This window comes from Carassius gibelio, chromosome B24 (assembly GCF_023724105.1).
Source record: "Carassius gibelio isolate Cgi1373 ecotype wild population from Czech Republic chromosome B24, carGib1.2-hapl.c, whole genome shotgun sequence".
Taxonomy (NCBI): Eukaryota; Metazoa; Chordata; class Actinopteri; order Cypriniformes; family Cyprinidae; genus Carassius; species Carassius gibelio.
In genome coordinates this window covers 2,444,525-2,469,480 of record NC_068419.1, presented here as the reverse complement: position 1 = coordinate 2,469,480, position 24,956 = coordinate 2,444,525, and the positions used below count along the sequence as shown (strand labels likewise).

The 24,956-nt window shown below is 35.6% G+C and overlaps 1 protein-coding gene and 1 long non-coding RNA gene across 4 annotated transcripts; both read left to right on the top strand.

Annotated features, from left to right (window-relative positions):
- The first annotated feature begins 6,554 nt into the window (after positions 1-6,554).
- Positions 6,555-8,541, top strand: LOC128013571 (uncharacterized). The gene is made up of 3 exons (XR_008183343.1): positions 6,555-7,064; positions 7,214-7,248; positions 7,340-8,541. It is a non-coding gene; the product is annotated as an uncharacterized LOC128013571 (long non-coding RNA).
- A 732-nt stretch (positions 8,542-9,273) lies between these two features.
- Positions 9,274-22,505, top strand: slc6a16b (solute carrier family 6 member 16b). 3 transcript variants are annotated; one of them, XM_052596633.1, is made up of 12 exons: positions 9,274-9,521; positions 13,872-14,076; positions 14,154-14,311; positions 15,699-15,819; positions 15,950-16,125; positions 16,230-16,340; positions 16,788-17,029; positions 17,146-17,329; positions 19,028-19,229; positions 19,328-19,487; positions 19,570-19,732; positions 20,572-22,505. In XM_052596633.1, the coding sequence occupies exons 2-12, from the start codon at positions 13,872-13,874 to the stop codon at positions 20,878-20,880; spliced, it is 2,031 nt and encodes a 676-aa protein (XP_052452593.1). In that variant the 5' UTR covers positions 9,274-9,521; the 3' UTR covers positions 20,881-22,505. The 3 variants fall into 3 exon arrangements, with proteins under 3 accessions (XP_052452593.1, XP_052452594.1, XP_052452592.1); XM_052596634.1 differs by lacking the exon at positions 9,274-9,521 and adding an exon at positions 9,842-10,002; XM_052596632.1 differs by lacking the exon at positions 9,274-9,521 and adding an exon at positions 10,280-10,514.
- The last annotated feature ends 2,451 nt before the right edge of the window (positions 22,506-24,956 follow it).

The window sequence follows — 24,956 nt, the reverse complement described above, 5'->3', positions numbered from 1 at the left end:
TGAATTAGGTATTAATAGTGATTGCTAAAATGAAACTGAAAAGGGCTGAGAGATGTAGTCAGAGTGGAGAAGAGAGGACACAGCAAACTCCTTCAGTTACTCATTAATGGTCAGTTATGGAACAGTTAACAAATCTGTCATTATTCGCAATTAAATATGCATTCAGAAAATAAATATTCTGGACAGTGTACATTGCATTGCCTGGTGATACAAAGTGTATTCGAGTGGCATTTGAAACTGTTGTTGCATTAGATCAAGTGTCTGTATGTGTCTCAAACGCTGCAGGATCTTTCTCTCTTTTAAGTCTTTTAATAAACTAGTGTTTTGGTTTGTGCACAACATTTTACAGTCATGTAAGATGGTTATATCCAAAGTGGCTCATATGGCATTGCATTGCATTCAAGTTATAGGGATAGTTCACCCAAACTTTTTAAATGTGCTGAAAACAATACGCAGTGAACAGGAGTCCAAACAGCTGATAAACAAATACAAAACTACACAAATAATCCACACCACTCCATTTCATCATTTAAAGACTTGTGAAGCAACAAAAGCTGCATGTTTGTAAGAAACAAATGCATCTTTAAACCATCACTTCTGGCTAAAATACTAAAGTCCATACAATATAACCTAATAATGTTTTGTTCAATGAAAAAAATCTGCCAACATATTTGTTTAGAATTGTTTTGACTGATTTCGCTTGCAAACACTGCTTGATCTATGCAGATTTCTCTCCTGATTCAGACGAGATGACATTTTCACAGGAGGAAACGTTATTTTGGATAATGTATTCCTATTTCAGGCAATAAGCAGTGGTTTTAAGTTAAAATCGTCTTAATTATGATTTTTTTTCCCCTACAAACCTGCAAATTTTTGCTTCTTAAATTGTTATCTGATGGACTGGAGTAGTGTGGATCACTTGTGGATTATTCTGATGTTTTTTACAGCTGTTTGGACTCTCGTTCTGACGGCACCCATTCACTGCATTGGTGAGCAAGTGATGCAATGCTACATTTCTCCAAATCTGATGAAGAAACAAATTCATCTCCATCTTGGATGGCCTGAGTGTGAGTACATTTTCAGTATATTATATTTTTGGGTGAATTATTAATTTAATGCATACTATTTGTTGCATTAGATGAATGCATGCATTGCTAAAACTGTAAAGATTTTTGAACCATGCTAGTTTCGGTCTTTTTTTTTCATATGTGTAAATACATGTAGTCGCTCTATTCTCTGTTGTATTCTTACAGACTTCTAAAATCACCTCAGCACTGGTCAGTCGATAAGATTCAATGAGAAGAGGAATGAGCAAAAAGATAAACATGAAATATGGCAACACACACAATGTTATCAGGAGCATGCATGCATGAATTACCTCTTCAGCTGCCTTTTATACATTTATCCTACTTATTTGATAAAGATAACTAACTGATTAAAAATTAACATTCACCAGAACTCTCCAAATATAGTTATTTACATGAAATTAGCTCATTTTAATGATAAAACAACTACAGTGCTTTAAAGTTAGAAAAAAAGACAGCACTCATTTTACTACTGTAATGTGAAATATTTGTGACTGAAACTGGATATTTAATGGGGAAAAGTTGTGTGCTGGACTTGAGTGTTTGTGAATTGGTATGATCTCATCACATCTTGTTTCTCCTACAGAAATATTAGATACTTTCTCTCTTTACACTCATATAATAGACACTTCCTGTAGACTACATGTAAGAACAATCTCCCAAACTACATGCATAGACTGATTACTCACTTCATGCACTGGCTTGTTTTATTCCTATTAGGCAGCACATATTTGTATGGGTTTATATATTTTGGCCATCATAACAACTCTCTGAAGTGTGTGTTTCTAGGGCGTAGGTTTGATTTTGACATTAGTGAGACATAACAGCAGACAACACTCCCTTCCCCATCCAACTACCCCAAAATTCACATTTATGACTGACTATTAACCACAATTTCTAAAGTCTTTATTTATGGGTGACTAACATACTCATAATTTATAAATAGAGCTTTTTAAATGAATCAGACAATAATAAAACAATTCTAATGATGTAAAACCACATTACAGCAGCAGTTTTAAAGATGTTTTGATCATTTCACTACTCAGAAGTGAATACAGCAAAATATAACAAATTTGTGTTCCCTGCTAGCTAGATTTCGCATACATAAACTAAAATCTGGCTCTGACGCTCTCTTTTCTTCGTTCAGAGTTGATAAAGACAAGTACAAGGCAACTATCCAAAGCTCTGCTAATCCTAAAGCAAACAAAACTGGATTCTGAAGTCTCGATATGAAACAAATGTGACCCTGGACCACAAAACCAGTCTTAAGTGTCAGTTTTGCGAAATTGAGATTCATACATCATCTGAAAGCTGAATAAATAAGCTTTCCATTGTCCTTTGTTAGGATCAGACAATATTTGGCTTGGATACAACTATTTGAAAATCTGGAATCTGAGGGTGCAAATAAAAGAAAAAATCAAAATACTGAGAAAATAACTTTTACATTCGTGCAAATGAATTATTAGCAATGCATTTACTAATCAAAAATTAAGTTTTAATATATTTAGAGTAGGACATTTACAAAATATCTTCATGGTACATGATCTTTACTCAGCTAATATCAGAGTATTTTTGGCATAAAAGAAAAATGTATATTTTTGACTCATACAATGTATTTTTGGCTATTGCTACAAATATACCCCAGAGACTTCAGACTGCTTTTGTGCTCCGGGCTCACAAATGATTCACGATATGCGAACCAATTGGAGCATTTTGAAACAGTGAATCATTTTGTGATGCAATGGTTTAACTGATTCAGAGTTTCGAAAAGCTTTTTCAAGGACATTTTTTTTGTGCATTTACTTTAACTTCTCAGTAATTATCAATGGTATGACCTATTTCAGATGCAGCCAAAATTACAACAACAGTGGTTATATACATATATTTAATTGTTTGATCAAAACTATTGCTAGGGATTATTTAGAAAGTAGCTGGATATATGGATGTATGACATGTCTCTAACATCCCTACTAAATTATACACCCTTAGCATATCTGAATAAGAGCTACTATACCTGTTGATCATGCTTTAAATTAGTGATTTGCTGTCAGAATTAGAGTCCAAACAGTTGATAAAAACATCACAATAATCCACAAGTGATCCACCCCATCAGTTAACATCGTGTGAAGCCATAAGCTGCAGGTTTGTAAGAAACGAATCCATCATTGAGGCACATTTAATTTAATACTGTTGCTTTTGGCTGAATTCCACGCAGAACCTGATTTTACCAAGTGAAACATGTTCCTGGGACAACATCGTTGTTGACCCTGGAACAACATTGTGATTAACCAATCAGATTTGAAGAACCAGTTTATAGATTTTGTGAAGTTTACGCTTAAAATCAGTGTTTGGTGCTTGTACATCAGTGTCATTCATCTATCATTTCCTCTGATTTTAGGGATTACTCATGGTTAAGGTTAGGTTTAGGTGTAGGGATATGGTTAAGAATATATTTTTGGAGTAAAATGTTGTTCCAGGGTCAACAAAATATGTTGACCTAGGAACACATCGAACTTGGCAAAATCAGGACGTGCGAATTCCACAAAGCATAATAATGCTTTCTTCAGTAAAAAAGACCATCCACTGCTGTCTTCTGACATCAAAATCCACCAACAATATTTGTTTAGAACCGTTTTGGACTGATTTTGCTTGTAAACGGTGCTTGATCTGTGCAGATTTCTCTCCTAAATCAGATAACTCGATTTTAACAAAGCTTTGAAATTCACTATATACTTAATAATGGATTTGTTTCTTAAAAACTCGCAGCTTTTCGAACTCAACAATATTTTGGGTTATTATTCCTTGCATTGAAGTAGGAAATTAATATATATTAATGCCCGACTGGAAAAACTCTCCATATTAACTTAGTAACCAGTCGAACATGCACGGCAAACACTTAATGAAACTCACAGTAAGCAGGTATTGAGATATGACCCCCATCAAGATCATAGACAGACACACACCTGCAGATCATAACAGATCACAGATCAGACATGTGCATATATGACACTGGTGATCAAAAGTGGCTCATGTTTCGATGCATAAATAGCTTTAGAGTGTGTCGTTTTTACACCTTCCCCGTCTCTCTCCTCCCGTTCGACGTCATCATTTACTCACCCTCATGTTATAATGGGACACAAAAGCATAGATAAGGACATTAGGATGAAAAGTTCAAGCTGCTCTTTTACAGTAAGCAGGGGAAGTAATCTCAAAAAAGGAAAAAACACACCATAAAAAGGCAATAGAAGCCAATATGTAATATTCCAGTGACCCAAATGTAATATTTTATGTGCAATAATGTCAGCCTCCATCAAAAGCTCAACAGTCTCATTTGTAAATGTCTGGTTCTTAGATGTGAATATACATATATATATATATACAGCTTTGTATGTTTCACATCCTTTATTTATGTTTCTAAGAAGAAAGTCCGTCATACAGGTTTGGAAAGGCATGTACTGTATGAGTAAATGATGACATAATTTTCATTTTTGTATGAACAGTTCCTCTTGAAATCACCATCAAGAAAATAAACAGAAGACATTCATCTCACAGATAACAGGAGAAATCTGAGATACAAAAATGTCTTGGGAAAGTGATCTGATTGGTCTATCATGTGTCTCTTGCTTGATTACATTAAAACAAACTATAATTCATCAAAGCACCATCTTCTTCAGTTATAAAGTTGATTAAAACCATGCACCTCAGACATCCATATTGATAATTTTTTATCATCACTGATATTTCAGTCTCATTCTGATCAGGCAGAGAAGGTCCAGGATGACGTGAGTTTACATGACTGCAGATGTAGTGATTATAAACTGACTGATCTTGATAAATCAAGAATGTAGGTGACTTTAGTGCTGACTAATGTTTGTGAAATGGTTTAGAAAACATCTGGAGCTTAAACTCTTGTATCTCTCCATCCTGGAAAACTTTCCTCAGTACGCTTCTTTATTCATCATTTTCAAATGTATAATTTTTGGCTTATGTAGTTTTCTGTATTACTGAATTTGAATGAGATGCTGTTCTGTGATTTGTCCGTTGTGTTGCACTGTGACTTTATATTCCCGCACTGGATTTATTGCGCATTATTTCCTGCACTTTTAACTCTTTTCTTTTGTTGAGAACTAGGGAAATGTCATTTGTAAAGCCTTGCGTCTCATTACTTGAAACCAAATCTGTTTTTGTGGGTCACATATCTCATGTCTTATTTGTCTTTTTTTTGTGGGTCACATATCTCGTGTCTTATTTTGGTGGTTGATAACAGAGAAAGCTTTGTGATTTTTGTCACTAACATGATATCAGGCAACCTTTCACTTGCAGCTTAATGAAGAGAACACACACACACACACACACACACATATATATATATAATATATATTTACATTCAAATTGACATGATCATTTTCTAAAAAGGTGTTAAACATGTAGTCAAATCTTAATAATTACCCAACTTATTTGTGATATTTTATTATTCTTAAAGAGACATTGCAGGGCATTTTATCTTTTAGAAATAATTTACCTATGATAGTCAACTGGAAGGAGAAAAGCCTAATTTGATAGCAATTTATTGATAGTAATTTCTGTCTCTCTATATCTCTGAGTTTATATTAACCTTGTTATCTTTAGTCCTAGGGAACTATAAACCTAAATTCACAACTTGACTAAAATCCTGTAATTTGACCAATACTTTTTAACTCAATAAATAATCCTCTTTGGTTGAATATGATTCAGTCATGCACAGTGGTATTTGTCTAATTTTAGCTGATCCTATGTGAAATATTGAAAATAGCTTAGAGAAAAATGTTCCAATGTTTGTGTGGAACCAATATCAGTTATTAAATCACTGTAATGTTATAGTAATAGTGCATCCATGGCACTTTTAATATAGGTTGCATTCATTAAATATTAATAATCTCCCAATTTCTCATCTTGCTAAAATTTCATAAAACCACTGTTTAAACATTTTTTTATAGAGCAAAGCATGATGGGGAATTGTAATATTTATTTTGAGCTCAGTTTAGCATGATAATTAATGTCGTAATTGTTTAAATGTATTATTTGGGAAATATATTATATTATAAGGAGGTTTTCGCATTAGAAACTGCTACATTATAAGTCCTAAGAGAGCTAGGTTTTAAAAAAGGTTGTTGATAATGATTATTATATTATTAACTTATTAAGAATTCAGATTAAATTTCAATGGTTTTAGTTATAAAATAGCTTTAAAAAAGTGTTCAGCTTGCATTAGAGAGTCTATGTAGTTTGTGTGTTGCTTTCATTAATCTTAGCACAATCTAATGCAATTATCAATCCTGGCCAGACTTATTAACACTTAACAGTATATGGTTGGGTCACTTTCACTGTGAAATAAGATGTAAAGATCCAACAGCGCCACCTGCTTGAGAGCAACCTTTATAATCTCACAGTGATTCTGTTCTGAAGTTGCATCATTCACATTCAGTAACTTTCCAAAGGAAGTGAAGAGCCGCATGTCACCTGCACAGTGTGCAGAATCATGCTAAGAATATAAATCAACATTTCAGCCGATGATGTAGAGACAGATTCGACTGCGTTGCAAGAAAAAACAGGGAAACTTTGTTTCGTGCACTAAAGAAAAACAAGGGATAATGCATTAGAGCCTTCAACGAGGAGAAACAAAACTAGAACTCCTCACTTTTTCTTCTACGAGTGGATCTCATTTTAGTGAACTCATTAGTAGTTTATTTTACTAAGGACTGAACACACACACACTTGATTGTTGCCAAAATGTCAAACGTCTTGTGTAACACAGACAGAAATGTTTGAAGAAGAACACTGAAACCTGAATGATGCCCATCAAACTGCAGTTTGATCATCAGAGGAGCAAGAACGAGAAGATGAAGAACAAACAAGAAAAGTCACAAATGAAAGTGTCAGGAGATGCAAATACAGCGAAACCTGTTCGATGGGACAGCATGGAGCATGTGAGACCAGACTGTGAGTATTGAAGCGATTCTACGAGATTTCAGAAAACTAGATTGTTTTTCCTTTATCATAACACCAACACTACAGTTATGAAGTTGATTCAAACCTTCTATAGGACATCCATATATACTGATATTTTGTTCTCATCACTGATCTTTCAGTCTCTTGTGATCATCCAGAGAAGGTCCAGGATGAGGTGAGTTTACATTACTGGCAGGAGTAGTGATATCGATAATGTACTTTAGTGTTGACTAATGTTTATGAATATTATTGTTTTATTTTTATAGCACCTTTTAAGAACTCAAGGACATTACACAAAATAATACAAGCAACTGGAAAACGAGATGCACCTGACAATCAGAGGAGACATTCAGACAAACAGCTGTTTACAGCAAATAACTGCAGATAAGAGGTCATGGAATCAGATGATGATGGACATCGGTTATGTCAAGAGGGTGCTCATGTAACATACAAAGTTAGGAAACAGAGACACACGGAGGTGAATGAGTTATTCACTGAACAAAGGGAATAGATGAGTCTTGTTGAAGGTCTGGAGAGAGGAACCAGCAATATATATATTATAAAAGCAGCTTATTCCAAAGCTTAGGGCCTATAATACAGAAATTTATGCTTTTTTAGAAAACATCTGGAGCTTAAACTCTTGTTTGACAGCACTTCAGTCTCTGTCCTGGACAACTTTCCTCAGTTTGCTTCTTGCATATTTCACACATCCTTCACGGCTGTGCATTATGAGCTGTGCTTGTATTCCTTTAGCGACCACACAGTGTTTTTTTAATCATAATTTTCAAATGCTTTATTTTTTGGTTTATGTAGCTTTCTGTATTACCGAATTTGAATGAGATGCTGTTCTGTCATTTATTCATTGTGGTGCAGTTTTGAACTTGAATTCTCGCACTGTATTTATTGCACTTTATTTCCTGCTCTTTGAACTCTTTTCTTTTTTTGAGAACTAGGCAAATGTGTTTTGTAAAGCCTTACATTACATGAAACCAAATCTGTTTTTGTGGTTCACAAATCTTAGGCGTCATATAGGGGTTGATAACAGTGACCACTTTTTGATCTTTGTCCCTCGCGTTATATCTGGCAACCCTTGAAGCTTTAATGAAGAGAACACTCTTGTGTGAAGAAAGAGTTCAGAAAAGAGCAGCAAAAGAAGCTACTGTTAATGATGACTGATCAGGAGTTATTTAACAGTGTTTTAAATCACACACACACTTTAACCAAATTACTTTCAGGCCCCATGGGAACTGTTGTATTCAGACGTCCATTCTTTAAATCTTTTAAATGTTGTTTAACTGATAATACTAAAGTTTATGCACTGATTTGTGTACAATCATATTTTATATATAAAAAAATGTTTTATATTATAATTGACATTGTTTCTTCTGACTGTATTTTTTACATAAAAGGTTTCAAACATATTATTTGGTTTATGAAAGGTGTCAATAAAAGTTGTAATAATTACCCAGCTTATTTGTGATATGTTATTCTTAAAGAGACAGTGCCTGTCATTTGTCTTTTAGGAATCATTTATTTATGATAGATTATGATAATTTATCAACATTAATTTGTGGATTACTATTTGTGTGGACTCTTTAGTTTATATTCACCTTGTTATTAATGTAGAGAACTGTAAACATAAATTCAGAACTTGAGTAGAAATTTGGGGTTTTAACTTGGTGACAAGACTTAAAAAAAAAAACACTGGTTGAACACCTGATAAGTCTGATAAATTAATAGTTAAAAAAAAAAAGGAACAGCATTAAAAAAAGAAACTGAGTGGACTTGGTCAGAAAAAGATACAAGACTTTTAGTCTGCAAACATCAACCCACAGACTGTTTACCGATTATATTTTGTCTCGATGATATTTCCAGGATATTAAAGGCCTATAATTTGCAGGCGTCAGGCAGCCAATATCAATAAGTGGGAGACTCTCATAATAATAATCCAAGGCCTCGTAAAAGAATGGCTAATTGCGCTGTAAAAGACGACTCTTAATATATTTTAGAAAAACAAATCTTGAGACCTTTTTTTCTTATTCACACTTTTAAGTCAACAAAGGTCATGTCATTTCTCAGGTCAGCGCTCTGTCCAGCCAAACTCCACGTTTTCTCCATGAAATGAAGCACATGCCTGTGGGCGGGGCTTGGCTCTAGTGTTGGGCCTGATTGGGCGGTTCTTCCTTGTGATTGACAGCTGCGATGGAACTCAACGTGGCAAAATAAACTCCATGGGAATGAACTTCTCCTTGGAGCTGAAACAGCACTTGGTTTTTAAAATGAAATTGATCGTTTAGTCACGACGCATTTTATTGCTTTGTTGGACTTTGGGGTCCTGCCATTTCAGCTGTGTTTAAAAGTCTTGGATAATTTGATTTGTGTGTGATCTTCAGAGGACAACGTGGATGTTTTCATAGAGGAATCTGCTAGGATTTCAGTCACAAAACGGTAGGTTATGACAAATTATTATTTACTTATTAAGTCAGATGACGTACATGGTTTTAATAAAACAAAATAAGCGTTAAAAGTATATTCAGTTTGCATTTAAAGCCTATATAGTTTGTATGTTGCTTTTATTAAATAAATCTTAGAACAATCTAAGGCAATTATTAATCCTGGCAAGGCTGATTTACAATATATGAGAGTAAAGTTTTGTGTCCTGGTCAGTTGGGTCACTTTGACTGTAAAATAAGATGCAAAGAGACAACAGCGCCATCTGCTTGAGAGTAACTTACAGTAAACTCATTGTAATCCTGTCTGAAGTTGCATCATTCAGCAATTTTAGGAAGGAAATGAAGAGCCGCATGTCAACTGTACAGCACTCAGAATCACGCTAAGAATATAGGCCTAAATAAACCATTCAGCTGATGCTATATAGAGACAGATAATTATGGATGCGTAGCAAGGACAAACTAATGAAAACTTTGTTGTGAGTATTACAGATGAAACGAAGGATAATGCAATAACCTATTTGATGCATCAGTAACGTTGAACATTTCTTCCTTTACCTTTTTTCATATGAAAGTTCTAAATTTAAAAAGATATAAAACTCTAACATTTTTAAGTTTGGATAATAATGTGATGTATTATGCTAAAGCACGAATATTTTTACACTCGTTCACATAGCTCAGAACGTCGCTTACGTAAGTGGGCGGGGCCACACAAATATGACGAGGGTGTTGCCTGAAGTTCCGCGAAATCGCGAATCTACAATCGCGCAACGGAAGCGCGTGCCACACTGAAAGAGCGCCAAAATAAACGTTGTTCTTTATCGCTATGTACTTTAAATACTTGATTTTTTAATTTATATTTGTATGGATCAGCTGGGGAACTTGAAGGGGGGTATTATTAAGAGGATTTGAGTCGTACGTGTGAGCCGGTGACAATAGCGCGCGCCATAAGACATTAACACGTGCGCGTGCTTTGAGAATCACAGGAGCGGTGAGAATTTATTTAATTCATATTTATGATGTGTAACCTTACATAGATATTGAACGTTAGATTTACAGATTTACATGCGAATTTGGGCGCATAATTGTGGTTTATTTAATTTGTGTTTCATATGTGAGATTCACTAGCCGATCTCTTTGACTGGTTCAGCTGCTTTACTGGCTCTGTGTTAGATCTCACTTAACCAGCATTTGGTTTTGTTTTATCGTGCATTTATTTTGCTGAATGATCGTTTTAGAGCATAAACTGTCATTTTACTGATGATGTTTCTTGTACGCATGCGCACACACACGCGTGTCTACAATATAGACTGTATAAAAACAGGTCTACAAGCGTAATTCATGGTGATGGAAAACATGTTAATGTCAGGACATTAAAATATTTGTTTTTTGGTAGGTCTTGAAGGGTCTGGTCGAATCAGGGAATTATTATTATTATTTTGCATTCACACTCTCTTTTGCCTTGAAAGTGGACTCCGATCTCATTTTGGTCCATCTACTTCTCAAATTGTTCCAAATCCTTAACCACTAGAATATTGTAAAAATTATTAAAATAATAAGTATTTTATTGTTTTTGATGATTATGATAATTGTACACTTATAGTACATTAACATGCAATAACTTAATATCTTATCTTAATAGCCTTATGTAGTAATTAGCATTTTTAAAGAAAGGATCAATTAAAAGATATCATTTTGTAAAACAAGATCAAGCTTTTTTTATTAAATTTTTACATCTCCATTGTGTGTATAATAACCTGAATGGCTAAAATATTAATGCTAACTGAAAAACACATGCACTCACTCATTGCATATTAAAAGCAATCATAACTGAGATGCAGTTTGAGTTTGCTATTAAGTTTTTATTCACGTATAAAACACAAACAGTCTCATTTATTCAGGGTATCCGCGGGGTCATAAAAAGTCATAAAATGTCTTAAATTTAACAATAAGAATTTAAGGCCATAAAAACGTCTGGTTTTTCAATACAAGGTCATTAAAAACATTTAGCCACGTCTTAAATTGATATGCTAGTCCATTAATTTGTTCTTCCATCAAAATGCGCTCGCAGCGGCAATGGCATTCATTTGTTTCGCCTGTTGTAGTTCTGTATGAGGAATCTGGGTGGTATCACACTGGTATCACAGCGTTCCAGAACTACAAGGGCCATGCGGCAGCATACAGACTTGTCAGGAGGACTTTCACAGAAACCCGCGCGAATGCCGAACATACTGTATCATACTGAGTCACTGCCATAGACAGTAAAAGAAATGGACACAGCGACCCCATTGGAACTCAATTGAGACAAGTGAAGCCCATTTTTAGCATTTTTTAGCACTTCCGTTTCTGACTGCTTAGATTAATTGAAATCATCCTGGCTATCACAATGGGAAAATGTACCTTTAACGATCTATGGCTCGAAGACGGTGCATTTAGTAGCTGGCTCAACCCGTCGCTAACAATTGGTATCAAGCATCCAAACACAAGACGCGGAAAAGCTGAACTGAGTAGCTGGTTACTCACGCGCTGTGTTCGGTGCGGAGAGAGAGAGAGCCGCGTATCATGGACAGTCCCTCCTGCACATGAACGAACAAATACTTATAGCAGTTTTAAAAAAGGACGTGAAAGAGCCCGATTCATTACCACGGTGTTCAGGTGTTCAGGGCTCACGCTGAGAAAGGCGTCTCAAAACGCTTGTACACCGAATTTGCTTCTTTTTGCTCTTGTGCTGACAAATACATACAAAATATGTCAAAATACCCGCCTTGGAAAGTATGCTTGAAAAAACTTATTTATTTGTCAGTTATTTCTTAAGTGAAAGTAAACAGTTGAGGGAAAAGATGCGTTCATCGTCTCTTAAAGTTACCGCTCCTAATTTAGCGACTGGCTGCTGTAATGTTAACCCAAGAAAATGAAAGAAAATCACTCACTGCTCTTGACTAGTTTTAACAAGAATTTATGCACAGTCAAACCAAAAATTATCCAGACTCCAGATATAATTTTTGATATACATATTTTACTAGTAGGTAAAGGAGACTAATACATTTATGTAAGTGAGTATAAGCAAACTGTGACATATTATACCCAAATAATCTTCATACAGTGAACTATAAGTGAAATAGATAGATATGTTTTATCTATCTATCTATATATAAAATTGGGAACAAAAAATATTCAGCACCTTATAAAGCACCATGCATTGCTTATGTTTTTTTTTTTCTTTCCTGAATTGCTAATGCAACGTTTTCACACCACAGTCTGAACAAAATGAAGCATTGCTTGGTAATTGGTCAACAAAGTATTGATAGTTGTGTAAATATTGTCATAATAACAGTTGTCTGTAGTTTTGGTTGATTACGTACATTTCTATCAAAGTTATGACATTATCAAGACGAATTTAACTCTAAGTTCGTGTCATATTTTATAACCATTTTAGAAGCAATAGCAAATAAACTAATAATGTGAGAAATGTTCAAGGTGTCTGATTTGATTGTATATTTCATTTTTACATTGAAGACTATCCAGTGCTAGTTTACATTTAATTATTCGGTTTCTGTACCTTGACACCTACAAACTTGAAAAAACCTTAAACATTGTGTAAATGGCACAAATAAATAAAAATGAACGAACATACAAATTAAACAATTTCAAACAGGGCCCACTGGTACAACCTTCACCAGCCCTGCCTGTGGGTGTTCAATACTGTGACCAAACACCAATAACACTTGTTATTTTGGAAAGTAACGTCATAAAATAATTGTTAATTTACAATGTTACAATTGTTAAGTGTTCCTGTGTTCTTGATACTCAAGAAAAAGAAGGCGAAGGCTTCAGTTTCTTAATCTTAAGAAATAATAGAATAACTCTTTTAATAATAAAACTTGTTACTTTCAATGAAAGTCAATAATAAAAAAAGACTTTTGAAATTTATTAAAATTTATCGTTATTCGTGTAGGTCATAAATTCGAAACCTAATGGTCATTAAAAGGTGTTAAAAAGTCTTAAATTTGACTGATTAAACCCTGCAGAAACCCTATTTATTCTTTAGCAAATAATTAAAAAAAAAAACATACACATTATAAATTCACAGATCAAACCAGGTTCACATGATTGTTTTCTAATGCTGTTTGTTGCTTTTACTCCATCATTTGTTTGGACTGATTACTCAGACAGAAGTGAACTTGAATAGCCATCAGACACGAAGCAGCACACATGATTGAGCAGTTTTATGACTGAACTAGCAAGATGAGCTTGATTTTTATAGCTGCATGTTCTATAACCAAGATAAATCCGCAGTGGCTTTATGTGTGAAATGTTTAATGTTCAAACGAGTGTCTGTGTCTCTCAGATGACGTCAGAGAAGCCGCCGTTGCCTGCGGACGGCCAGCGGGACGAAGCTGAAGCAGGTTTAGTGCTCGAGCAGGAGCTCACGATGGAAACGGCCCGAGACGGCTGGGACAGCAAGGTGGAGTATTTCCTCGCTCAGGTGGGATTCAGTGTGGGATTGGGAAACGTTTGGAGATTCCCGTACCTCTGCCACCAGAACGGAGGAGGTGAGTGAGGACGAGATCGTTTTGATTGCATGCATTGATTGTTTTTGTTTTGTAATCGTCATGTTACTGTCTGTCAGGAGCGTTCATCTTGCTGTATGTGCTGTTGATGGGGCTGGTCGGCGTGCCGTTGTTTTTTCTGGAGCTGGCGGCGGGTCAGAGCATCAGACAGGGCAGCATCGGCGTCTGGAGGCACATTTCTCCAAGACTTGTTGGCATTGGCTACTCCAGCTGTGTGGTGAGTATTATCTTGCTTTATTAGTCAGTTGCATTGATGCATAATAAAGAAACTGTGCTACTTTAGCAGCTGCAGAAAACTAGAATTACTAAAATCCTCTTCAGTCAATAATTTTATCTCTAAATGCCATATGTCAAAATGACATTTAAAAGTTTTTTGTTTTTGAGGAAATTTGTATACTTTGTTTCTTAAAATGGCTTAAATGTAACTATACACCGCATTTAATACTTGTGGAATTAGTTTCATATCTAAGTATATAAATCATATGTACTAATTGTATAAATTATCTAAATGCATTATTATGCAATTGTAAATGCATTAAATGCATAGTTCACCCAAAAGGGAAAATTCTGTCATTAATTACTCGCCCTCATGTCGTTCCAAACCCCCAAGACCTTCATCTTCACAGCACAAATTAAGATATTGAGGCTGTGAGTCCTGTGGGAATGAAATTGTAGTCCATTACTGATTACAAATTAAATGATGAAAGTTGCAGTTAGTAAAATAATATGGATAACTCGATTTGGATTACTATTTTTTTTTTTTTTTTTATACTTGTAGATTACTTTTGAATAAGGCTGAAACGATTAATGCTGTGCAATGGTGTCGAGTGATGAATTTGCACTTGGTTTTTCTTTTAAGCATTTTAACAACAACCGATAGACATGTAAACAACATTAAATCTTGATTTTCACAATGTTAACTATTTAAAGGTCCCATATTGTCAGAAGTGAAATTCCCTGGCTTTTTTCTCGATAGCTGAGGTCTAAGGGCTATTTAACTATTTAAGACATTTTTTCACACACCGCATATTCCTGAGATGCAAGATATCTGTCCATCACAGGAAAAGACATTACTTTATTGAACCTTTTGTAATAAGTGTGCGCTGCAAACATGAGCATTTTTGATGATCGTTTCTGTACATTCAGCTTTTTTTTTTATCACGTTTAACCACAGATGTCATGCTTTTTTTTTTTTTGTCTGGCAGTGGGCGTAGATATGTAATCAAATTTCTAATTTGAGTCTGTATTACATCAATTCTGGCACCCAACATCACAATATTTTGTGATATTTTAAGCTCCTTACATGACCGAATGTGCTGTGGTTTAAATGGGCTGCTTCCAGTTTTTGTTTGCAGCTAGCGCTGTGATTGGCCTGGCCGTGTGTCACTCAGAAAACAACAGGCCAATCAGAAAAGAGGCTCATGAATATTAATTTGACGGGCTAAAATCAACCTGTTTTTAGAAGAGATCCTGAGAAAGGAGCTGTAAAAAATAATGAGATTGTTTTTGGTATTTGGTAAAGACATCAAAACCTAAAATAAAACTCCAGAAAGGTGTACAATATATGACCTTTAATACACTGTTTTCCTGTTCTCTGTTCCCAGGTGTGTTTCTTTGTAGCTCTGTATTATAACGTCATAATCGGTTGGAGTATCTTTTACTTGGGAAGCTCTTTCAAGTATCCTCTACCTTGGGAAACCTGTCCGACAGAAGGGAACAGCACCGGTAAGGATTAGGAGTCTGTGTAGTGTATTATAAAATGAGTAGTTTACACTTGTGAGATTAAGATATGAAGAACTGATGCCAGAAATCTGACTTTCTACATGGAGATGCATTATCTGATTTTCACTCCCAGTGAAGGAATGTGCCGCCAGCTCTCCCACGGCGTATTTCTGGTACCGTAAAGCTCTGGACATCACCGATTCCATTGACGAAACCGGAGAGTTAAACCTCATCATCACTGGATGTCTGCTGGCCGCTTGGGTCATCGTCTGTCTGGCCATGTACAAGGGCATCAAATCGACCGGCAAGGTACTTGGAGTTTGTGTTTGTGTCGTGAATCTGAATATATATTATGTTTATTTTGTGTTGTAATTTGATTATTGATGATATTAATCAGTATGGGTTGTGTGTAGGTGATGTATTTCTCCTCCGTGTTTCCGTACGTGGTGCTGCTGTGTTTCCTGATCAGAGGCGTGACACTAGACGGGGCGTCCGAGGGCATTAAATTCATGTTTTACCCCAAGGTACGTAAACAAACACTAAACAGTGTGTTTGAGTTGGGGATTTAATTTATGAAGATTACTGTAATCACCAAAACGGTGTCTTCTCTGTGTTGTGTTATTGACCTAGAAATCTGTGTTGATTAATATTATTTATATAATAATATAGTAGGTAATCATTTTTTTATTACCTAATAAAGTTTTTAATAATTCTTTTTTTTTTGTAACTGTGCAATGATAATTTTTATTAGTTTTTTGTTATATTTCTATTAAGCATTTATTTTTATTCTAGTTTTAGTATTTCAAGGAAAAACATTTGTATTAGTTGACAAGCCAACATTTGTATTTTAAGTTTTTCTTCTAATAAATAAATGTACATTTATATATTATCATGTGACATGATTAGTGTAATTCAGAAGCCATTCAGTTTCCCCAAAAATGTGTTTAAAGTGAGTGTCTGATTTCTCTCAGCTGGAGATCTGGGCTGACGTTCAGGTGTGGCGTCAGGCGGCGACTCAGGTGTTCTTTGCTCTGGGTTTGGGTTTCGGTTCTGTGATCGCGTACTCTTCCTACAACCCGAGGAACAACAACTGCCATCGAGACGCGTTCACCGTGTCTGGAGTCAACTTCATGACGTCCGTTCTGGCCACGCTGGTGGTGTTTGCCGTGCTGGGTTTCAGAGCCAAAACTATCGCCACGGAGTGTGTTAAACGGTCAGTGTGCAGCTCAGACACAAATGACCTGTGAATGTTTGATCTTAAGATGCATGGTAAGTATAGGCTATTTAGGTAGATTTTACTGAAGCATTGTATGTTTGTGAATGTTGCAGTAACATGAAAGCCGTGGTTGAAGCGATGTTCAGCCGTCCTTTCCCTGACCTCATCATCAATGCGTCAGATGTGGAGGACATGACGTTGAATGAGTATGAGCAATGGTACAAGACTCACGGCCAGCAGCTAAATATGTATGGTTACAACCTCAGCGCCTGCAGCCTGGAGGAGGAGCTGAAACAGGTACAGAACACAACTACATGCTCTATCTTTTCTGAACAAAACATGAGTGGTGCAAAATATAGTTTTGTGTGGTTGCGAGGGTATTATTGAAATGTTTTGGGTGGTTGGTAGTAGAGATGGGCGATATTTCGTTTAGACGATAATATCCAAATTGTTGTCTGGATGATATGCAAAATTGGGATATCGAATATTTCGTAATTTGTATAATCCGACCCCACAAACATGAAAAGAGCTGAAGGAAGTTAAAGAGAAAACAAATAACGCACACTATAACCTTCTAAACAATTATATGTAGCGATTTTAATAATGTAAGGGTTTGTTTGATCATTTTTTTTTTTTTTTTTACAAAATCATGATCGTTCCTAAATTGCATGAGTTAGCTGCTACGGAGTTCTTACCTGTGTGTTATGACGTTTCTTAGGTTGAAGCAACAGTCCAAAAACGTAACGAGTAAAGCCGATGTACGATTAGTGAAATAGCTGCTAGAAAAGGTCAAATATGCGTTGTTTGCAGAAAACTGAAGTTAAAAAGTTTTCTTAAATGTCTGTGGCGTCCTCAAGTGGCGAGCTTCATGATAGCATCATTAGAAAATTGTTATATTGTTAATTAATCAAATTGTTAATAATTAAAATATATATTTAGTACAGTAACTTGGTTCATGTTTAAATCAATAATGTCTCATATCTTTATGTACTAGTAATTCTATTCAATAATGGGTCAAATGCAGCAAGTCAAAAGACCAACTGGACCTTCTTTATCAGTTTGCAAACATTTCTTTGAAGGATTGCAAAAATATCGTCTGTATCAATATTGAAAAAAATATCGAGATATTCATTTTTGTCAATATCTCCCACCACTAGTTGGTAGGTTATTGAAATATATTGGGTGGTTTCTAGATTATTGCTTGAATGTTTTAGGGGGGTTGCTGGGTTATTGGATGTTTTGGGTGGTTCATAGGGCTTTTTTGGAATGTTTTGTGTTGTTGCTAGGACATTATTGGAATGTTTTGGGTTGTTGCTAGGGCATTATTGGAATGTTTTGGGTTGTTGCTAGGGCATTATTGGAATGTTTTTTGTCTTCAAACTGAAGTTCTGGAATTCATGGCTGCTTTCTTTGGCCAAGGCCCGCCCATGAGGCCGTTTGACGACATGTTAAACAACCAATCACAGATCGTTTCGTTAATCGTCATGTTTAAAGACGTGGAAATGTTGGCACAAGAACAGACCGCTGTGTAAAACTCGCGGATGTATTTTAAAGATTTTACGCGGCGAACTTTAAATATTTCACGTACTTTCGAAAATCCAGCGTTTAGTTGATCCTGATAAGCACGGTGGCTTTCTTCTTTCGTGAGGGGGTTTTGTGCCGCACATCTTTGTTTCCGGACAGAACGTTAAAGAACGCTACTCAAGCCTTGCGAAAATCCTGTAGAATTCAACCAATCCAATGATGACTTTGACACTCCTGAAGTGTTTCCACTTTTGTGTCCCATGTGCACCAGCCGTTAAGCCATCGGTCCATGAGCATGGGGTGCATTATTGCATTATTTTGGGTGGTTGCTGGGGTCTTATTGGAATGTTATTGGAATGATGCCAGGTCTAAGAAAAGTCACTCTTCAAAAGCAGGATTTCTTTGGTTAGGATGGAGTGACTCCGATTTAATGTTGAAGTTAAAGTTTGGGATCTTCTCTCTCTCTCTCAGGGTGTGGAGGGAACCGGTCTAGCGTTCATAGCATTCACTGAAGCCATGACTTTGTTTCCTGGGAGTCCGTTCTGGTCGGCTCTGTTCTTCCTCATGCTGCTCAATCTGGGTTTGTCCACCATGTTCGGCACCATGGCAGGAATACTGACCCCACTGACGGACACCTTTAAGACCCTGCGTAACCACAAATTCCTCTTTACAGGTAACACTGTTGTTTTTTTAGATTTGGGTTTATTTTAAAAAGCTGATTTTGTCTGTCTCTTGGTTTTAATCAGTATTGTTGTTTTCGATTTTACCCAGCGTGCAGCTGTGTGTTGGGCTTTCTGATCGGTCTCATGTTCACTCAGCGCTGTGGAAACTATTTTGTGACCATGTTTGATGACTACTCCGCCACACTTCCCCTCATCATGGTCGTCATCTTCCAGACCATCAGCTTGGCCTGGGTTTATGGAGCGGACAGGTATCACAAACCCTCCGAGCTCAAGCAGAAATGTCTTTATTTGTGGTTTGAAGTGCTTAAACGTGATGTGATTTCAATGCAGGTTTCTGGAGGACCTGAAGCGGATGTTGGGTCGGCCGGTTCCTGTGGTGTATAAGTACTTGTGGAAGTACGTGTGTCCGGTTGCAATGCTGGGGCTCTTGGGTGCCAGTCTGCTAAAGATGTTCTTGGAGCGTCCCACATACATTGCCTGGAACAGAGAAAAGGTAAAATCACCTGTGCTCTTACAAACAAGCTTTACTTTAAACCTGTTAACTGTCACTCACGTTTTTGAAGATAGACTTGAATGTGCATGATACAAACCTAAATTTTTAAAATTCATGACTGAAAACATTTTGTAACATGATTTTGATGTGCCATTTACATGGTAATGCAATGTATGATTTTAAAATTGGTTTTAAAGGATGAGTTTTGAGATTTTATGTTTTCAAGTGATACATAACTTTTGATGATTTCTAAAATGTGATAGAGAAAAAGGCAAAGAGGAAGTCTTTTTTTTTTTTTTTTTTAAACAAAGGTCAAAACTCCTTTTGTAATGTAGATTTCTGAGGGTGCACTCTTGTCATAAATTAATCTATTACTTTTCCTACATAATTTTTTAACAAAATATATTGGTAAAATATATATTTGGGAGTCTTAGACCTTTCCAGCGATATGTAGTTTGTCAAGATTAGATTAGATTTGTAATATAGTATAGTCAACGTAGGCGTCCCGTATACGGGACGGGGTGACATTTAACAGGTTAAACCCTATAAAGCCTACTGTATCATGTAGCGTTTCTCTCTTATAAATAGTGTTATAAAGATAATTTACATTGCAATCTATCAGAATTTCATCATAAAAATATCACCAAATTGCAAATTTTTTAGCTGTTTTTCTTCCATATCATATGTTCATCACACTATAGTAACCATAAAAGACTAACAAATATGGAACTAAAATTTTTTTCATCTAAAGTTCAGTGAATGGTTTCTAGTTGTTTTTTTTTTTTTTTTTTTTTTTTTTTTTTTTTAAATATATAAACATTTCCATTGTTTTCTCCCAGGCATCTAAGGAAGATCTGCCTTATCCGGGCTGGGCTCTTGCTGTCCTGAGCACACTCATCATTGTCGCATTTCTTCCCGTTCCTATCGGATTCATTCATTCCCTCCTCCTGGAACGGCTCAGCCAGACTCCGGCAGACGCCGAGGCGGGATATGTCCCGTGTGCCACCACAGACACAGACCTGACCCCTCTCGACACGCTACCGCCCTCAGCAGGCGACCCCAGCTCATTTTCCCCTTTGCTTGAGGACAACCAAGACACACGTTTGCAGAACGGTCACATTGAACACTTCGAAACAAGTGTGTTATGAGAAGAAGGCATTTACAAACATCTGAGAAGGATCGGTTTAAATCAAGAGCATTTTATGAGCGTACTTTACTGTTAGGAACAATCATTTGTATCTCCGCATACGTGCACTAACATAACAGCTTTTAAACTGTTAGTTCAACCCCAAAAAGAAAATAGTCATCAGCGTCACTCTAAACGTCACGGATAGTCCTCATGATTTATTTAACCGCTTGTTCAGGCTGCTCTTTTCTTGGCTTCTCAAACTCACATGTTATAGCTGCTTTGATGACCATTTCCCGTTTTCCGAGTGAACTGTTGCTTTAAGCACAGTGTAATAATGGTACCTGAGTCTGGACCTGTGTTTGGTGGGTTCAGGTGAGCGATGAACAACACTAGTTTCCTGTTACAGCGGTCGAATCATTTGGTAACTGACAGTCCTGCTGCTTTAGTCCCCTGACCAGGTTTTCATCATGTTTTGCATAAAGGTGTTGATGATGGGTCTGACCTGTCGGTGTTATTTGAACTCTACGATGCTGAACAAGCATCCAGTGCTTCATCTCCATTGATGTCATTAACCCTTTGATGCATGAAAGAAAATAACATTCCAAATAATCTTTTCTTCCAAAATGCTAATTTAGTTTGCATGGTGCATCAATACTTCGTTGTCATAAATAAAAACACATTGACATTTCAAGAGGACAGCTGGTTTGACTTGTGTACGGGTCAAACTGTATAATAACTACTAGATAATGGCTGCTTTAGCATCAAAGGGTTAATGTTGGTCCATTCTGATGTGTTTACTGTCAATATTTAAATGAGTACAAAAATACATAGTGTGTTCAGAAGACGTTTTGAACCATTAAACAATCACCCATAACTGATTATTGAATCCGTTTCGGATCTACAACATCTGTGTATTTTCTGAACCGAAATGTCTCGAGTCATATTTAATCTTAAAAACAGATTGAATTATGCCAAATATTGACATGGACATTTCTTTATTTATTTTCCGTAACATTCTACGCTCATATTATTTGAGCACCAACCACAGCCATCATTTGATTAATAAGAGAGGCATTTTCTCGGACACGTGTGGGATTTCTTATGAAGTATTTCAAGGCAGCATTTTCAGAACAATTTTACTGTTTTTGCTATTAATTTTATATTGTACAGAATTATTTTTGTGGCTATTTGTAAAATACTCCCCCTCCTTTTTTTTTTTTTTTTTTTTTTTCTAAACAACATCTCGGACATGTTTTTAAAAGCGAACATCTGACCCGCTGGCCAGACATTTTATGGCTTATAGTCATTGTGAAGTCGTGTTATCTTTGCCTCTCACAGGGGTTTGATGGGTCTTCTGCGTTTGTTCAGTAGCTTGAACTCTTAAGTAGTTCTGATCAGTAATATATATGTGATGAAATGATGTAATTTAACTCTATTCCTCATGTAGAATACTTGAGATTGATTGAGATTGATTGTCTTTGTTGTATATATGTTACGGTATGCTTTCAGTATTTCCTCCTTTTGCTTCCTGTCAGTCAGAAACCTGATTCTGAGGTCTTCAGTTTGTGTGGATGTTGTTTGAGGTCTTTGTACAGTTTGTGTCATGATGATCTTGTTTCTGTATAAATGGTTACGAGACCTCCATATGACTTCTGTTTTCTTTTCTGTGTACAGGTGAATCTTGTAACATGAAGTTTGTTTTATTTATATTTTGCAGAAATTTTCCTGTTTTGGAAAAAAAATTATTTGCTTTATAGGTTTAATACTTGAGTGTTTCAATTAGTTATTTGAATCATTATTGAAACTGAAATGTACAAAAAAAAAAAAAAGAACTTTAGTGGTTAATGATACATTTTATGATAAATAAATAAACTACCTTGGTTTGGTTTTGGGATGAAATGGACATTATTTCTATTAATAGACCCAGAATAAGTTATCTGCCCAGTTAGACATTATCATTGATTAATTTTAAATATTTATTTACTTATTTTTTTTTTACTTAAATGTTAGTTTTCCTCCTTTTAAATGTAAAATTTCAATTGAAAAATGTATTTTTATTTTTTTTTTATTTTTTATTTTTTTTTACACTTGAGCTTTAATTTGTCATTTTTTAAAGATGATTTAAAATCCTAATTCTGCAGTCCTCTCTAGCTGTTTTGTGCTGGTTGTCACGCGTGTGGGAGCTAATAGTCCTGGGACTTTTGTTGTCATGGTGTGAAGCTCCACCTTGGAAAGAGACGATCCACAAACAAAGAGATGCTCAGCGCAGCTGAAAGACAAAATCACTGGAGGAGAACGCTTCCAAGAAACGGAGATCAGGTATGTGGAAAAAAAAGTTTAAATCAGAATAATTTGTAGAGTCTTGTTTTTTTGTGTTCACCTGCTGGACCTGAGCTCTGGGTCTTGTGTTCAACCCTGAAGTGTGATGTATTTATTATCACAATATTTGGAATGCCAACATGAGAAATGAATTGAAGCATAAAAACCTGTCGCTGAAATACTTCACCATGAGCTCTGATTCACACTGATTCTCAATGCACCAGTCTGATTGTTCACAATTAATATTAAGAACATGCTTTGGTCTGCATATGATCCAGATTTAGACGATGTAAATTTCATTTCAAGAGATGATGGGTTTAGCTTATTTGTGATACATTTAATATATATTTTGGTCTGATTTGAACTGTAAGTGTCTATAACATAAATGACACACCAGTTGTGTGCATAATTCATAAACTAGCCAGGAAAATTTTATACTGAAAATATTTTAATAGTGACTTGTTTGTATTTGGGTACATATGTTTAAATTTTACCCCAACTCTGTTATTTTATTTTCCCTCCATGCAGATAATTTATTCTGACATGCATTTATTTATTTTTTCATCATGTACATCTCAATATGATGGGCCCTTTCTAAATATGATGTCACATGAATTTAGTAGGAAGTAATAATTAAATATATGCATATGAGACCACTGGGTTATGTGAATGTTGGGGTAGTTGGATGTTGTCTTCTGTAATGTCTCACCAATGTCAAATGGACTGAATAATGCATCTTAACACAATCTCCACTATTTGAGTCTTTTTTATTTTTTTGTGTGTATTTAAGCACAAATCACAGCCTACTGTTGAAACCTCATGGTTTAGGCTGAATATATATTTATTATTTTCATAATGTGCGTTTGTCATTTGTATAATTTTATGTACACTTTTATGAACTTTAGTTTCAGTTTTAGTCAGTTTAGCAGATGCCAGTGCAGCATTTTTAATATTCATCGTCTAAGTTTATACCTTAAACTAGCTTGAGTTTTAGTTAACAAAAACAACACTGGTAGTAAATAATCATGTATTTCCGAGTCATTATGTGAGCTACAGAAGGAGAGTCTCAGAGGAGGATGATGAAAGAAAAGATGAGTGCAGTTCATCTCAAAGCCACTAGAGGACACTGAGAGTCTGCTGGGTCAGGTGTCAGGACCAGTGATTCTAACATGTTTGTTTTGTTTGTTTGTTTGTTGTAATGATTTCTCTCTCTGTGTTTGCAGTATGTTGAAGTGGAAGCTGTTGGTGGTGTGTGTGAGTGTGTGTTTGGGTCAGAATCCGATCAACACTGATCCAGCAGAAGAAACTGAACTGACCTCTGATCAGCACAACCGGGTCACACTCAAACAGACCTGTAAGAGACACACACACACACACACACAACAGTTGATCATAATGCCAACTATCTGCTATTTTATTAATTTCTCTTCTTTGGTGTTTTCTGTTGTGTTCAGTTTTGTGCTGATATATTTAATGATAAATGTGACCCTGGATCACAACAGCAGTTTTAAGTCGCTGGGGTATATTTGTAGCAATAGCCAAAATTACATTGTATGAGTCAAAAATACCGATTTTTCTTTTATGCCAGAAATCATTAGGATATTAAGTAAAGATGTTTCTTTTCATGTGTTTCATGAAGATATTTAGTAAATATAAGTATATATTGTCAATAGTAAATACATCAAAACGTAAATTTTGAATTTTTGAAAAGAACTTCATTTGCACAAATTCAAAAGCAATTTTCTCAGTATTTAGATTTTTTCGCAGCCTCAGATT

Bases quoted from the DNA above. Each gene is read 5' to 3' on its own strand.
- slc6a16b (XM_052596633.1), top strand. From the start codon at position 13,872: ATGACGTCAGAGAAGCCGCCGTTGCCTGCGGACGGCCAGCGGGACGAA. The intron at 19,230-19,327 runs GTAACACTGTTG...GATTTTACCCAG, and splicing joins CCACAAATTCCTCTTTACAG to CGTGCAGCTGTGTGTTGGGC. The intron at 19,488-19,569 runs GTATCACAAACC...ATTTCAATGCAG, and splicing joins TGGGTTTATGGAGCGGACAG to GTTTCTGGAGGACCTGAAGC.